At 43.1% G+C, this 14,956-nt stretch overlaps 2 protein-coding genes across 3 annotated transcripts in view; one reads left to right on the top strand and one right to left on the bottom strand.

The window, feature by feature from the left end:
- Nucleotides 1-10,704, top strand: part of loxl3a (lysyl oxidase-like 3a) — a 40,895-nt gene extending 30,191 nt beyond the window's left edge. For both annotated transcript variants that reach the window (XM_060927925.1, XM_060927926.1), the window contains 8 exons: nt 1-155; nt 1,092-1,262; nt 7,388-7,547; nt 7,689-7,932; nt 9,069-9,184; nt 9,565-9,701; nt 10,067-10,178; nt 10,298-10,704. In XM_060927925.1, the coding sequence (XP_060783908.1) occupies nt 1-155; nt 1,092-1,262; nt 7,388-7,547; nt 7,689-7,932; nt 9,069-9,184; nt 9,565-9,701; nt 10,067-10,178; nt 10,298-10,365 (1,163 nt within the window). In that variant the 3' untranslated portion in view covers nt 10,366-10,704. The remainder of the gene's footprint in view (nt 156-1,091; nt 1,263-7,387; nt 7,548-7,688; nt 7,933-9,068; nt 9,185-9,564; nt 9,702-10,066; nt 10,179-10,297) is intronic.
- Nucleotides 10,705-11,368: 664 nt separating this feature from the next.
- On the bottom strand, nt 11,369-13,735 carry LOC132890748 (tubulin beta-4B chain-like). The gene is made up of 4 exons (XM_060927927.1): nt 13,579-13,735; nt 12,909-13,017; nt 12,712-12,822; nt 11,369-12,519 (listed from the first exon to the last, which is right to left on the bottom strand). The coding sequence occupies exons 1-4, from the start codon at nt 13,633-13,635 to the stop codon at nt 11,459-11,461; spliced, it is 1,338 nt and encodes a 445-aa protein (XP_060783910.1). The 5' UTR covers nt 13,636-13,735; the 3' UTR covers nt 11,369-11,458.
- Between the last annotated feature and the right edge of the window lie 1,221 nt (nt 13,736-14,956).

Genomic DNA, 14,956 nt, shown 5'->3' with positions numbered 1-14,956 from the left:
GCACAGGACACATCTACATGAATGAAGTACGGTGCCTTGGCGATGAGAAGAGTTTGTGGGATTGCCCTCATAGCAACATCACCACTAAGAAGTGCAAACATACGGAGGATGCCTCAGTCAAGTGCAACGTCCCTTACATGGGCTTTGAAAAAAGGGTCAGAATCTCTACTTCTTGAGGCTTAGGATTAGTTTAGCTTAATAGTTTGAATGGTCCTTTTATATTTTACTTTATATTTATGGAATACCATATGAGATGTTTTTCCTGTTCGACATTTTTAAGATAGATTTTTATTCAAATAAATAAATTTTGATGTTTTTTCTGAATTACTCCTGTCAACTCAGAAGTCAACCAAACTACACTTTTTGTTAAATTTTACTGAAATATAATACTCTAAATACTCTAATATGAATCTTTGACGGCATACATTTTGCCCGTAACTGAGTTGACAAAGATACTTTTTCCTGAAAGTATCTAAAATTTCATTTTAGATTATACTTTTCATCTGGTGGATATATTATGTTCAGGTTATGTACTTAAAAAATAACTTTGAGTAAAAAAGTACAATGTTTTTTCCACTTTATGACTGATGTTTAGGGTGGCACGGTGGTGTAGTGGTTAGCACTGTTGCCTCACAGCAAGAAGGTCCTGGGTTCGAGCCCAGCGGCTGACGGGGGCCTTTCTGTGTGGAGTTTGCATGTTCTCCCCGTGTCTGCATGGGTTTGCTCCGGTTTCCACCACAGTCCAAAGGCATGCAGGTTAAGCTAATTGGTGGCTCTAAATTGACCGTAGGTGTGAATGGTTGTCTATGTCTCAGCCCTGTGATGACCTGGTGACTTGTCCAGGGTGTACCCCACCTCTTGCCCATAGTCAGCTGGGATAGGCTCCAGCTTGCCTGCGACCCTGTAGGACAGGATAAGTGGCTGCAGATAATGGATGGATGGATGGAGTGATGTTTAGTGTACCCTTAAATGTAGAATTCCCCCCATTGTATATCATGGATGCACTAGCTAGTGACTTTAAATGAGCCATTGATCTGAACTGCCTTTTACTTTTCTTTGCTCTTTGCTGCTCGTCTCTAAACCTATCCCAGATCCGTCTGACTGGAGGCCGTACCCAGTTGGAGGGTCGGGTGGAGATTCTGGCCACTAATGCTGATGTTTTAGGGGAGTGGGGCCTGATCTGTGGGGATGACTGGACATCTCGAGAGGCCATGGTGGCATGCAGGCAGCTGGGACTGGGACATGCTAGCAGCGGCATCAGAGTAAGAATTCACAGAATTTCAAGATCATTTGTATTATATCAGAAGTACCCAGCTCAGTTACTAGAGACTTATTTACCCAAACTAACATGCTTGGCTTTAATATTAGTTAGTTAAAGTCCTTCGCACGCCGTGTGGCGCATCGGGCAGCGCCGATCTCCGTTTCCACAGCCCTCGGCCTCTCACCTATTACATAGCTAGGGTTACAGTGGGGGGCTAGTCCTCTGGTAACTACGAGAGTTTAACTCCCCACTCGCATCTGTATTGCAGCGTGCCTTGCCAGATGGTAGTAGGTACCATTTTTATGATGGTCTTTGGTATGACCCGACCATGAATAGAACTCCCGATCTCCCGATCGAGAGGCGGACACACTACCACTAGGCCACTAGCCGGTGGGCTTTAATATACCACCCCGATTCCAAAAAAGTTAGGACAAAGTACAAATTGTAAATAAAAACGGAATGCAAGAATTTACAAAATCTTAAAAACTGATATTGTATTCACAATAGAACATAGACAACATATCAAATGTTGAAAGTGAGACATTTTGAAATTTCATGCCAAATATTGGCTCATTTAAAATTTCATGACAGCAACACATCTCAAAAAAGTTGGGACAGGGGCAATAAGAGGCTGGAAAAGTTAAAGGTACAAAAAAGGAACAGCTGGAGGACCAAACTGCAACTCATTAGGTCAATTGGCAATAGGTCATTAACATGACTGGGTATAAAAAGAGCATCTTGGAGTGGCAGCGGCTCTCAGAAGTAAAGATGGGAAGAGGATCACCAATCCCCCTAATTCTGCACCGACAAATAGTGGAGCGATATCAGAAAGGAGTTCGACAGTGTAAAATTGCAAAGAGTTTGAACATATCATCATCATCTGCAGTGCATAATATCATCAAAAGATTCAGAGAATCTGGAAGAATCTCTGTGCGTAAGGGTCAAGGCCGGAAAACCATACTGGGTGCCCGTGATCTTTGGGCCCTTAGACGGCACTGCATCACATACAGGCATGCTTCTGTATTGGAAATCACAAAATGGGCTCAGGAATATTTCCAGAGAATATTATCTGTGAACACAATTCACCGTGCCATCCGCCGTTGCCAGCTAAAAGTCTATAGTTCAAAGAAGAAGCCATATCTAAACATGATCCAGAAGCGCAGACGTCTTCTCTGGGCCAAGGCTCATTTAAAATGGACTGTGGCAAAGTGGAAAACTGTTCTGTGGTCAGACGAATCAAAATTTGAAGTTCTTTATGGAAATCAGGGACGCCGTGTCATTCAGACTAAAGAGGAGAAGGACGACCCAAGTTGTTATCAGCGCTCAGTTCAGAAGCCTGCATCTCTGATGGTATGGGGTTGCATTAGTGTGTGTGGCATGGGCAGCTTACACATCTGGAAAGACACCATCAATGCTGAAAGGTATATCCAGGTTCTAGAGCAACATATGCTCCCACCCAGTTGACGTCTCTTTCAGGGAAGACCTTGCATTTTCCAACATGACAATGCCAAACCATATACTGCATCAATTACAGCATCATGACTGCGTAGAAGAAGGGTCCGGGTACTGAACTGGCCAGCCTGCAGTCCAGATCTTTCACCCATAGAAAACATCTGGCGCATCATAAAACGGAAGATACGACAAAAAAGACCTAAGGCAGTTGAGCAGCTAGAATCCTGCATTAGACAAGAATGGGTTAACATTCCTATCCCTAAACTTGAGCAACTTTTTTCCTCAGTTCCCAGACATTTACAGACTGTTGTAAAGAGAAAAGGGGATGTCTCACAGTGGTAAACATGGCCTTGTCCCAACTTTTTTGAGAAATTTAAAATCACCCAATTTTTCTCTTTAAATGATACATTTTCTCAGTTTGAACATTTGATATGTCATCCAGTGCTTTAAGTGGGGAAAAAATAAGTGCCGGTACTCACATTATTCAACTGTTGCCAGGTAAATTACGCGGTGGGTGACAGTAACAGCAGACCAAGTAATATTTAAATAATTTTTACATTTTACAAATATTTTTACAAAATAAGTTTGTTTTTTATTGAGCTTTCACATTTCCAGATAATTTATGTTTATCTTGTTCATTTGCATAGGGGCGGCACGGTGGTGTAGTGGTTAGCGCTGTCGCCTCACAGCAAGAAGGTCCTGGGTTCGAGCCCCGGGTCCGGCGAGGGCCTTTCTGTGTGGAATTTGCATGTTCTCCCCGTGTCCGCGTGGGTTTCCTCCGGGTGCTCCGGTTTCCCCCACAGTCCAAAGACATGCAGGTTAGGTTAACTGGTGACTCTAAATTGACCGTAGGTGTGAATGTGAGTGTGAATGGTTGTCTGTGTCTATGTGTCAGCCCTGTGATGACCTGGCGACTTGTCCAGGGTGTACCCTGCCTTTCGCCCATAGTCAGCTGGGATAGGCTCCAGCTTGCCTGCGACCCTGTAGAAGGATAAAGCGGCTAGAGATAATGAGATGAGATGAAGTTTGTTTTTTATTGAGCTTTCACATTTCCAGATAATTTATGTTTATCTTGTTCATTTGCATAGGGGCGGCACGGTGGTGTAGTGGTTAGCGCTGTCGCCTCACAGCAAGAAGGTCTGGGTTCGAGCCCCGTGGCCGGCGAGGGCCTTTCTGTGTGGAGTTTGCATGTTCTCCCCGTGTCTGCGTGGGTTTCCTCCGGGTGCTCCGGTTTCCCCCACAGTCCAAAGACATGCAGGTTAGGTTAACTGGTGACTCTAAATTGACCGTAGGTGTGAATGTGAGTGTGAATGGTTGTCTTTGTCTATGTGTCAGCCCTGCGATGACCTGGCGACTTGTCCAGGGTGTACCCCGCCTTTCGCCCGTAGTCAGCTGGGATAGGCTCCAGCTTGCCTGCGACCCTGTAGAACAGGATAAAGCGGCTAGAGATGATGAGATGAGATGAGATTTGGATATTGGCCCAAGGGAGGTCATCGGGGGGGGGAGAACCTCAGGCTGATGCACAAGGGAACTGTGGACACACATGAGAGAAATACAGAGATGAAAGATGTAGACAGTCCATGTCATGGAGAACATTGGAGAAGTAAGCTATGCAGTTGACAAGTAAATCAATCAGACTAAAGGACATTCCTGACTTTGTGTCTGTCATAACACAACAGTAGTGAGAGACTCAAAAATGTTGGGCCTATTAGCGCCATGTTTTCTCTGAGTAATGGTAAGTTTGTTAATGTGTTTATTATTATGATTTTGCTCACATAAGTTATTTGTAATTTGGTGATTGTATATTCACCCGGTCCATCAGTAGTCCGCGCTCTCTTTTGGCCCTTTTGAATCCACGCCAACATTTGCAATGTATGGTAGGTTAATTCGCTAAATTAAACTAAATTACCTCAGACTAACCGCAGAACCAGAGACTACCACAATGATCGCCCAGTAACTCAAACTCGCGATAATGTTCAGCAGCACTCAACGTTCGCGAGACCTAGCGACACTTCAATATCCCTCCTCCTCTCGTCTCCTCCGTCCTCTGTCCTCCTCCGCTGTCAAACACACAGACTGTATACGGTCTATGGGAGCCCTATGGTCAAACACGGTGCCGGAGGGCAGAGGACACGATTGGAGGAGAGATATTGATATGCGTGAGCATACAGGAAGAGTATGATCACAAATCACAAGGAGAGAAATAGAACTTTCTAGACAGAGTACGATGAGCTCATGAGAAGTGCCGGTAGGCCGTAAAAAGTCCTGGTACGCTAGGGGCTAAAATTGATAAGTGCCTGTACTCCGTACCGGTGCGTACCGGCCCACTTAAAGCACTGATGTCATCTATGTTCTATTCTGAATAAAATATGGAATTTTGAAACTTCCACATCATTGCATTCCATTTTTATTTACAATTTGTACTTTGTCCCAACTTTTTTGGAATCGGGGTTGTACAGACCTTGGAATTATTTTGGAGAATAAACAGAGTATGAAATAGGAGTGGATTTCTATGACGCCATGCTAAGATCATAGCATAAGTTATCTCAGGACAAGAAACAAAACACATACAGACTACACCAGGGGTTTTCAAAGTGTGGGAGAGTCAAATCCCCCCCGAGAGCAAATAAACAACAGCGCCCCCTTACAATTTTTGTTGTTGCTATACTTAATGTTCCATTTGTATTTTAAAAAAAATGGCTGTTGTACACATTTTTATTTTTTTCTTTTACACATTTTAAACATCTGTGTTTTTTAAAACATCTTTTTTTACACATTTTAAACATCTGTGCTTTTTTTTAAACATCTTGTTTTACACATTTTAAACATCTCATAGCATCGTTAGCTAGCACCTCTTGGCAGACAACACACTGTGGCAGTGGAGCATCTTCCGATCCAGTCCATGAAAATCCAAACTTTAAATAATCGTGGTCATACTTCCTTCTTTTTTTGCTTGGCCCAGACTCTGTCTCCTCACTCACTGTAGCTTTAGGTACTAAAAATCGATCCATTTTGTCTCTGGCAAAGGCTAGCTGAAGTTCGCTAAATGTCCGCAATAGTAACTTATTCTGGTTTATTTTTCCTCATGTTGCGCCCCCCCCCGAAGAACTCTGGCGCCCCCTACGGGAGGTGCGCCCCACACTTTGAAAAGCCCTAGACTACACAGTAAAAAACTATGCATAACAACTATGCAGATTATACAATATGAAGTGGGTTTCATTTGTAGATTCAAGCTGTGGACTGACAGGTTCTAGATGCAGCAAGACGAGACTTAAACACTCTGAAGTACAATAAGGCTGTCCTTTTCAAAACTATAACACTTAAAGGTGCTGACTGCAAAGTTGAATTCTGGGCAAAATGTTCTATGTCTGTAGCTGTTGGAGATTCGAGATGTTGTGATGCGGCACACACACAGTGTACCCTATGTGTCACTGTTTTGCTGAGATAAAATGCGCTCCATATTTTAAGATTCAAAAAATTGCCGAAGCAAGCGAGCAGAAATATCACGAGACCACCCTGGGGCATGTTTGACCTACTTTTAACCAAAACAAGTTGGCGTGGGCAAACATGGCGAACTCCACTCTCCCATGAGCGTGGATCGAAGGCTCATTGATTCACATGGGGCACGAAGGCTAGCCCATGTAGTCCAATCCCACAGAAGAGCTACTGTAGCACAAACTGCTGAAAAAAGTTAATGCTGACACCTTTCTGTTTTAACCAGCATTAACTTTTTCAGCAGTTTGTGCTACAGTAGCTTTTCTGTGAGCTACTATGGGCTATATATGGGCCATATATATCGTGCCCAATGCAAATCGATGAGCCTTTGCCATCCATGACCCTGTCGCCAGTTCACTGGTTGTCATTTTGGACCACTTTTGGGAGGTACTAACCACTGCATACCAGGAACACCCCACAGGATGTGCCATTTTGGAGATGCTCAGACCCAGTCATCTAGCCATCACAATCTGGCCTTTGTCAAAGTCACTCAGATTCTTACACTTGCCCATTTTTCCTGCTTCCAACACATAGCCAAATGTATATCCCACCCCTTGATAGGTACCACTGTAATGAGATAATCAATGCTATTCACTTCACCTGTCAGTGGTCATAATGTTATGGCTGATCTGTGTATGTCTTATTGTTAAGTTATAACCCAAATGATCCGTCTCACTGAAAAGAATCAGAATTCCCATGATTAGTCAAAATCAACTATTAATTACCTATTAAACTTTGAAATAGCAAAGAATGACCTTGTGTAATGGAATTGCAATCTTTAATATTCACTAGATTGTCATCAGGTAGCTCAGTGAATAGACCTTGCAGTCAGGATCTATGTTCAGATTCGTATGCATAGGGGCAGGACTGACCATGCAGGCAGAGGGACGGTACGGGGTTGGCTCCAGATGGCACACTCCGGAGGCTATGGAGGCCTGCCATTATCTAGGCCTTGCTTATGCCCAGCAACAGCAAATGCTCATGATTTAGTAGATGAAAAAAGTGTATAGAATATATATCATGAATCTGTACTCCAGTAACACATGACAAACACCTAAGCCCAATCTATCTGGTTTAATCTGCCATTATTATGACTGCTTGTGTATCCTCATTATAATGATAGATAACATCACTATAACTCTATACTGTGTCATTAGCATCATCCTCTTTGTTACTAAGGAAACCTGGTACTGGGACAGCAGTAACGTGACTGAGATGGTGATGAGTGGAGTGAAGTGTCGTGGAGATGAGATGACTATAACTGAGTGTGAGCACCATAGTGTGGTCAGCTGTAAGAGGGCAGGAGCTGCATTTGCTGCTGGAGTTATTTGCACAGACAGTAAGTAATATGTACAATGACTAATCAACACGACAGCACCTGGTTTATTTGTTTTTAATGTTTTAATAAGAGAGAAATGACAAGACTTGAAGCTTTTAGGTAATAAACAGTAAACATATCGTCATCTCTCACAATCCTCAGCGGCACCAGACCTAGTTCTGAATGCCCCTCTGGTGGAGTACAGTGTCTACATAGAAGACCGGCCACTGCATTTGCTCTATTGTGCAGCAGAGGAAAACTGTCTCTCGAAATCTGCAGTCAACGCCAACTGGCCATACGGACAGAGGCGTCTACTTCGCTTCTCCTCAGAGATCCACAATGTTGGCCAGGCCGACTTCCGTCCCCGTTTAAGTCGTCATTCCTGGGTGTGGCACGAGTGCCACAGGTAAGCATGTAGGCAAATAATCAGCACTGCTTCTTACTCACCATTTTCCAGTGATGCTTAATGTCATTATAATGACAAATCTAATGAAAGGAGTAGCAGAAACACCAAATGAAAGAGTTGCAATGTGTTATGGTAGAGTCAGCTTAGTGATCTACAAAATGACAAGCACAATGGTATTAATACTGGTAATAGCATAAAAGTTAAAGCTTTGGAATCTGATCTGTATGAGCAGAGCATACAGATGGGGTGAAACAGCTGGACAGACAAAAGTGCTGCTGCATCAGTCTCTTTAGTTAGAAATGAAGCAAGGTCTGAATCCCACTGGCACCACTATCAGCAGGTAGTTGAATGCCATTGTGGCAAATGTAGGAAACTAAAGTGAAAATAGACAAAAATGTTCATAAAAAGATGTTTAAACTAAAATAGGTCAACTAAGAATTTTATTTTTTTAAAATATTGAACACTTGAAGATCACAATTCTAAAGATTAATGTGCAAGTGTTTAAGGTGGATTTTTCCTTTAAATGTTTTGTGCCGGGGCGGCACGGTGGTGTAGTGGTTAGCGCTGTCGCCTCACAGCAAGAAGGTCCGGGTTCGAGCCCCGTGGCCGGCGAGGGCCTTTCTGTGTGGAGTTTGCATGTTCTCCCCGTGTCCGCGTGGGTTTCCTCCGGGTGCTCCGGTTTCCCCCACAGTCCAAAGACATGCAGGTTAGGTTAACTGGTGACTCTAAATTGACCGTGAGTGTGAATGGTTGTCTGTGTCTATGTGTCAGCCCTGTGATGACCTGGCGACTTGTCCAGGGTGTACCCCGCCTTTCGCCCGTAGTCAGCTGGGATAGGCTCCAGCTTGCCTGCGACCCTGTAGAACAGGATAAAGCGGCTAGAGATAATGAGATGAGATGAAATGTTTTGTGCCATTTAATGAGAAAACTTGGAAATCATGGGAGATGCATAACTGTGCTCTAGTGTTTATACCATGGGTACATGGGTATAAATACACATAGGAATTTTATGTGTTGTGAGTAGGCATTAAAGTGACTTAATCTAGTTTTATATCTGTAAACAGTTGTGAGAGCAGCAATAAATCCTGCCCTAACTTTGCCTGCAGCACTCAGTGTGTGTGTGTTACCCCTACCAGACACTATCACAGCATGGATATCTTTACCAACTATGACCTGCTGGATCTCAATGACACAAAAGTGGCAGAGGGTCACAAAGCCAGCTTCTGCCTCGAGGACACAGAGTGCAATGAAGGTAAATCAAAGATTATGATTATGGTGCTTTTGATATGCAGAGCAGTAGGCTGCACATCTGGGTCTGGTTTTGCATGTAGACGTCGGACAGCTGGACTTTAATCGTCAGCATACAAACAGAAAGGATGGCACAATCCACATAAAGTACCAGTCAAAGGCTTGGATACACCTACTCATTCATAGAATTTTTTGTATTTTGTACATTGTACGCATCAAAATTATGACATAACATATGAAACATATGGAATTATGTGGTAAACAAAAAAGGGGTTAAAAAACAGATGTTTGTCCTCATGGTTGGAACATTTTAGACAAAAATGCTCCAAAATGTTCCATGTCTACAGAAAATGAGAAGCATGTAATTTAACTTTACTCCTGCAGGTGTTTCAAAACAATATGAGTGTGCCAACTTTGGTGAGCAGGGCATCACGGTTGGCTGCTGGGACACGTACAGACATGATATAGACTGCCAGTGGATTGATATCACTGATGTTAAACCTGGAAACTACATACTGCAGGTAAACACGAAGAATGTTATTCGTTTAAGACATTATCATGCAAACATAATCCATGATAGACAGCTATATTTTTGGAAAGCAGAACCACACTGTAATGGCAAATAAAAGTGCATGGCTCAAGTTAAATATGGTGAGACTGCACTCTTGTGGCAGACATATGATACTGTAACAGCACAGCAAATTAACAATACATTAGCATAGATTTCATTTCAGGAGGGTTGTAAGGATGTAAAAATGGTTTACTGAACTGAGATACACCTGCAGGATTCATTAATTTAAATTAACCTGACCTGGTCACAGTCGTTTATTTATTTAGCGCTTTCTCCGTCCAAAATGTGTAAATTTGCTGGTTTTGTCTCTCACAGGTTATACTAAACCCCAATTTTGAGGTAGCAGAAAGTGACTTTACCAATAATGCTATGCGCTGCAATTGTAAATATGATGGCCATCGAATCTGGCTGCATAAATGCCACTTAGGTAACTATTTGTCTGGATTTGCAGTGTTCAGATTTTTCACTTCTCAAGACATTTACCTAACTTGTATTTTGCTTCTCAGCAATATAATCATAACATTTTATTTACCATTCTGTTCGTAGGTGATTCATACAGTGAAGGAGAGGAGTCTGAACTTTATCCTGGTCAGCTGAATAATCAGATCTTATAACACCAATCGACACCTGGAACTGCTTTAAGCCACCATGAGAATAGCTTCATAATATACTCAACTATTTATTCTTACTGAATACTGTTTTAATAGTGTTCACCATGTCCTTATCAGAAATATCTTGACCAATGTCTGAAGTTCTGTGGATTACCATGGACAACTCTCCAGCGAACAAAGCGACATGGGAGCTAGTGCGGTTGCAGCCATTCCAGCCCAAGACGAGTTCAGTTCAAACCTCTTTTTGCCCAAGAGAAAAGAAGCATTTAGACAATTTAAAACATTTTAAAGAGAAAATGTTCATAATTACATTTATAAAATGTTGAGCATATTTTTCAAAAAGATGTTTCAACTGTTTATTCCTGATGACTGAGCAGAGCTTATATAACCTTTAAGAAAAGTGGATATTGATTTTCAGGTGGGCATGTACAAGCTGTTTGTTACATTGCACACGATACAAGTTTAAAACTCTTGAACATCCTGAGAGGAAAGCAAGTCTAACCTTGATACTTGTGCAATTCAAGGCACATTACTCAAAGCCTGACAACTCACCAAAAAAATAAATACCAGAATCCACTCTGTGCACCTAAAACCATGACTGCACAGCTGAAGGCAGTTTTCTTAAAACTGACTCTTTCCAGCTTATTTTTGGTAGGTTTCCAGCACTGAATGTGCTGCCAATTTTTACATGCATCATCTGGGAGGGCAAACATAAGTGCACAGTTCTTTCAAGATGAAAGAGAAGGGAGCCCTTGAAAATTTTATGACAAAAGCAGCTGAACCATTCACTAATTACATTATTGAAATTTGTGCAATATGTGACAGATGGTCACACTGAATACCCCCCATGCTTTACTGGGTGAAATGTACAAATTAGTTAAATATTCTTAAGAGGCTAACTGACTTGTGCCAGAATATTGCAACAGGGCCATTTGCCTTAAAAGGAAAAAAAAAAAAATTTCATGGATTAAAAAAAATCACTGCAACAAATACCCTGACACCAGGATTGACTGCATGTTTTATTGGCATCAACAGAAGTTGAACAGGGGGAAAGGAAAAAAAAGGGGGGGGGGGGGGGGTGACTGACAAAATACATTTATGCCACCTCCTCTTCTCCCTCCTCATCAAACTCTCCTTCTTCATCAGCAGTTGCATCCTGGTACTGCTGGTACTCAGACACCAGGTCATTCATGTTGCTCTCAGCCTCTGTGAACTCCATCTCATCCATGCCCTCACCCGTGTACCAGTGCAGGAAAGCCTTGCGTCTGAACATGGCCGTGAACTGCTCGGAGATGCGCTTGAACAGCTCCTGGATAGCTGTGCTGTTCCCAATGAAGGTGGCAGACATCTTCAGGCCACGGGGTGGGATGTCACACACAGCTGTCTTCACATTGTTGGGGATCCATTCAACAAAGTAGCTGCTGTTCTTGTTCTGCACATTGAGCATCTGCTCATCCACCTCCTTCATGGACATGCGGCCACGGAAAATAGCAGCCACCGTGAGGTAGCGACCGTGACGTGGATCACAAGCAGCCATCATGTTCTTGGCATCGAACATCTGCTGGGTTAATTCAGGTACAGAGAGAGCACGATATTGCTGGCTACCCCTGCTGGTCAGTGGGGCAAAACCAGGCATGAAGAAGTGCAGACGGGGGAAGGGCACCATGTTGACTGCCAGTTTGCGCAGATCAGCATTGAGCTGCCCAGGGAACCTCAGACATGTTGTAACTCCACTCATGGTGGCAGAGACCAAGTGGTTGAGGTCACCGTATGTTGGCGTTGTGAGTTTGAGGGTGCGGAAACAGATGTCGTACAGGGCTTCGTTGTCAATGCAGTACGTCTCGTCTGTGTTCTCTACCAGTTGGTGGACAGACAGTGTGGCATTGTAAGGCTCCACCACTGTATCGGAGACTTTGGGTGAGGGCACAACACTGAAGGTGTTCATAATGCGGTCAGGGTACTCTTCACGGATTTTGCTGATGAGCAGGGTGCCCATGCCTGACCCAGTACCACCCCCCAGCGAGTGAGTGAGTTGGAAGCCCTGCAGGCAGTCGCAGCTCTCAGCCTCCTTACGCACCACATCCAAGACTGAGTCCACCAGCTCAGCACCTTCTGTGTAGTGGCCCTTGGCCCAGTTATTACCAGCACCACTCTGGCCTGTAGAGAGGAAGCATTGACGTACAGTTTTACAGCTAGCAGGAAACAGTAGATGAATCAAAATGAAGTGCACAGCCAAAATTCATGCAAATATAACTGCAAGACAGATGACAATCAGATTTACTGCTTTGCATCTGCATGTTAGTGAAAAAAAAAAGGGAGTGGCCCATTATCGTGTTGTGTAATAGTTACCAAAAACAAAGTTGTCAGGTCTGAAAATTTGCCCGAAAGGTCCAGACCTCACAGAGTCCATGGTACCCGGCTCCAAATCTACTAGGACAGCACGGGGGACATACTTGCCTCCTGAAAGAATCAAAATGAAGTTTAAATAGTAAGGAAAATGCAATAAATCATTAAAAAAAAAATAGATAACCTTGAAAAGCCCTCACCTGAAGCTTCATTGTAGTAGACATTAATTCTGTCCAGCTGAAGATCACTATCACCATGGTAACTGCCAGTAGGGTCAATGCCATGCTCGTCGCTAATGACTTCCCAGAACTGAGGGCACAAAAAAAACGGATTTTTTGTTTAAAAAAAAAAACAATAATAAAAAGGAACAAAAAAAATTATTTGGACAGCGAATAAGTAAAAATGAGGTGGAAAGGTTTTTTTTTTTTTAAACATGGCCGCTGTGATTTCCATGAGCCTAACCAGATACAACCGGCCATGTTAACCGCCGGTGGCGCGCGCGCGCGCGGGTAAACACCCTTCAGCAGCTGCATTGTTTCAGGATTAATTCATTTACAGTAATCCGCTTGTTTAAAATATAATTTCTAATAAAATTAGATCTAGATATTTCACAGACATTTGGGCTTTACATCGATGATTTAACGAATGTTGAATTGATTACTGAGCCCGATAGTTAACCATATATTTGTTACATTAAAAAGTTATTTAAAAATTACGAAAACGGTCACTTAAGATAATAAAAAACCTTAAAACAAATGGGACCATTAAACAAATCACCAAGAGCTAAACAGACTGAGGCCTTCAGAGAGTCTCGGATAGAGACCCGGAAAACCTGTGAATGTGCTCAAAAAACCGTCTTTCATTTCTTACCTTGGCACCAATTTGGTTGCCGCACTGTCCGGCTTGCAAATGAACAATCTCTCTCATTCTTCACGCTGTAGAAAAAACTGACAAAACTGGCGAAAATGAAACAGCAATGAGAACAATATCGCCCAAAATCGCTTCTATAGTCACTTTACGTCATACGCCCGCCTCCTCGTCGATTTAATTGGTGGAGTCTTGTTGTGCGTCATCTGACAATATTTATGACTATTGGCTGAAGTTGCGTACACTCATCTGTGATTGGTTGATAGAGTTACGACAACCGTCATATTATCTGTAGCTGCTTATCCTGTGCAGGGTCGCGGGCAAGCTGGAGCCAATCCCAGCTGACTTATGGGTGAGAGGCGGGGTACACCCTGGACAAATCGCCAAATCATCGCAGGGCTGAGACACACAACCATTCACACTCAGACATGCGGTCAATTTAGAACCACTAATTAACCTGCGTGTCTTTGTACTGTGGAGGAAACCCACGCAGACTCCACAAAGAAAGGACCCCGTCGGCCACTGGGCTCAAACCCAGAACTTTCTTGCTGTGAGGCAACAGTGCTAACCACTACACCACCGTGCCGTCCTGTTACAACAACCTTCAAAAAATAAAAAATCAGTCTCATGAGAACCAAACTGGCCAAGTATGGAGGGATGAATATATGTATATGAAGGTTGTGTATCTGTAATATAAGAGAAATGTTCATATGTATTTGTAATGTACAATATAGACATTACACAATATAAATAATTATTATACATACAGGACACTTTTTTCGATGGAATAAAAGCATGGATTCTATTCCCTTCTAGTGGGTTTCATTCATTTGGTTTAATAGTATGCAATATTATTAGTATATCGCTTATCCTACATGTATTATGTATTACGTCACTCTCCCCAATGGAGAATAAGCATTGAATATGGTTTACAATATTTCTTTGTGGGTCTGACCTGGCGACTTGTCCAGGGTGTACCCTGCCTTTCGCCCGTAGTCAGGTGGGATAGGCCCCAGCTTGCCTGCGACCATGTCTGTGTTATTTAGGGCGGCACGGTGGTGTAGTGGTTCGAGCCCCGTGGCCGGCGAGGGCCTTTCTGTGCGGAGTTTGCATGTTCTCCCCGTGTCCGCGTGGGTTTCCTCCGGGTGCTCCGGTTTCCCCCACAGTCCAAAGACATGCAGGTTAAGTTAACTGGTGACTCTAAATTGACCGTAGGTGTGAATGTGAGTGTGAATGGTTGTCTGTGTCTATGTGTCAGCCCTGTGATGACCTGGCGACTTGTCCAGGGTGTACCCCGCCTTTTGCCCGTAGTCAGCTGGGATAGGCTCCAGCTATAAAGCAGCTAGAGATAATGAGATGAGATATATGTTATTTACCAGCT

The sequence above is a fragment of the Neoarius graeffei genome, chromosome 8 (genome assembly GCF_027579695.1).
Source record: "Neoarius graeffei isolate fNeoGra1 chromosome 8, fNeoGra1.pri, whole genome shotgun sequence".
Taxonomy (NCBI): Eukaryota; Metazoa; Chordata; class Actinopteri; order Siluriformes; family Ariidae; genus Neoarius; species Neoarius graeffei.
The sequence above is the reverse complement of the archived record's forward strand: the minus strand, read 5'-3'. Positions and strand labels throughout refer to the sequence as shown.

Excerpts from the sequence above, each read along its gene's own strand:
- LOC132890748 (XM_060927927.1), bottom strand. The coding sequence starts at position 13,635 with ATGAGAGAGATTGTTCATTTGCAAGCCGGACAGTGCGGCAACCAAATT. Across the intron at positions 13,018-13,578 it reads GCAACCAAATTGGTGCCAAG|TTCTGGGAAGTCATTAGCGA; the intron begins GTAAGAAATGAA and ends TTGTGCCCTCAG. Across the intron at positions 12,520-12,711 it reads ACCTGACAACTTTGTTTTTG|GCCAGAGTGGTGCTGGTAAT; the intron begins GTAACTATTACA and ends TCCTCTCTACAG.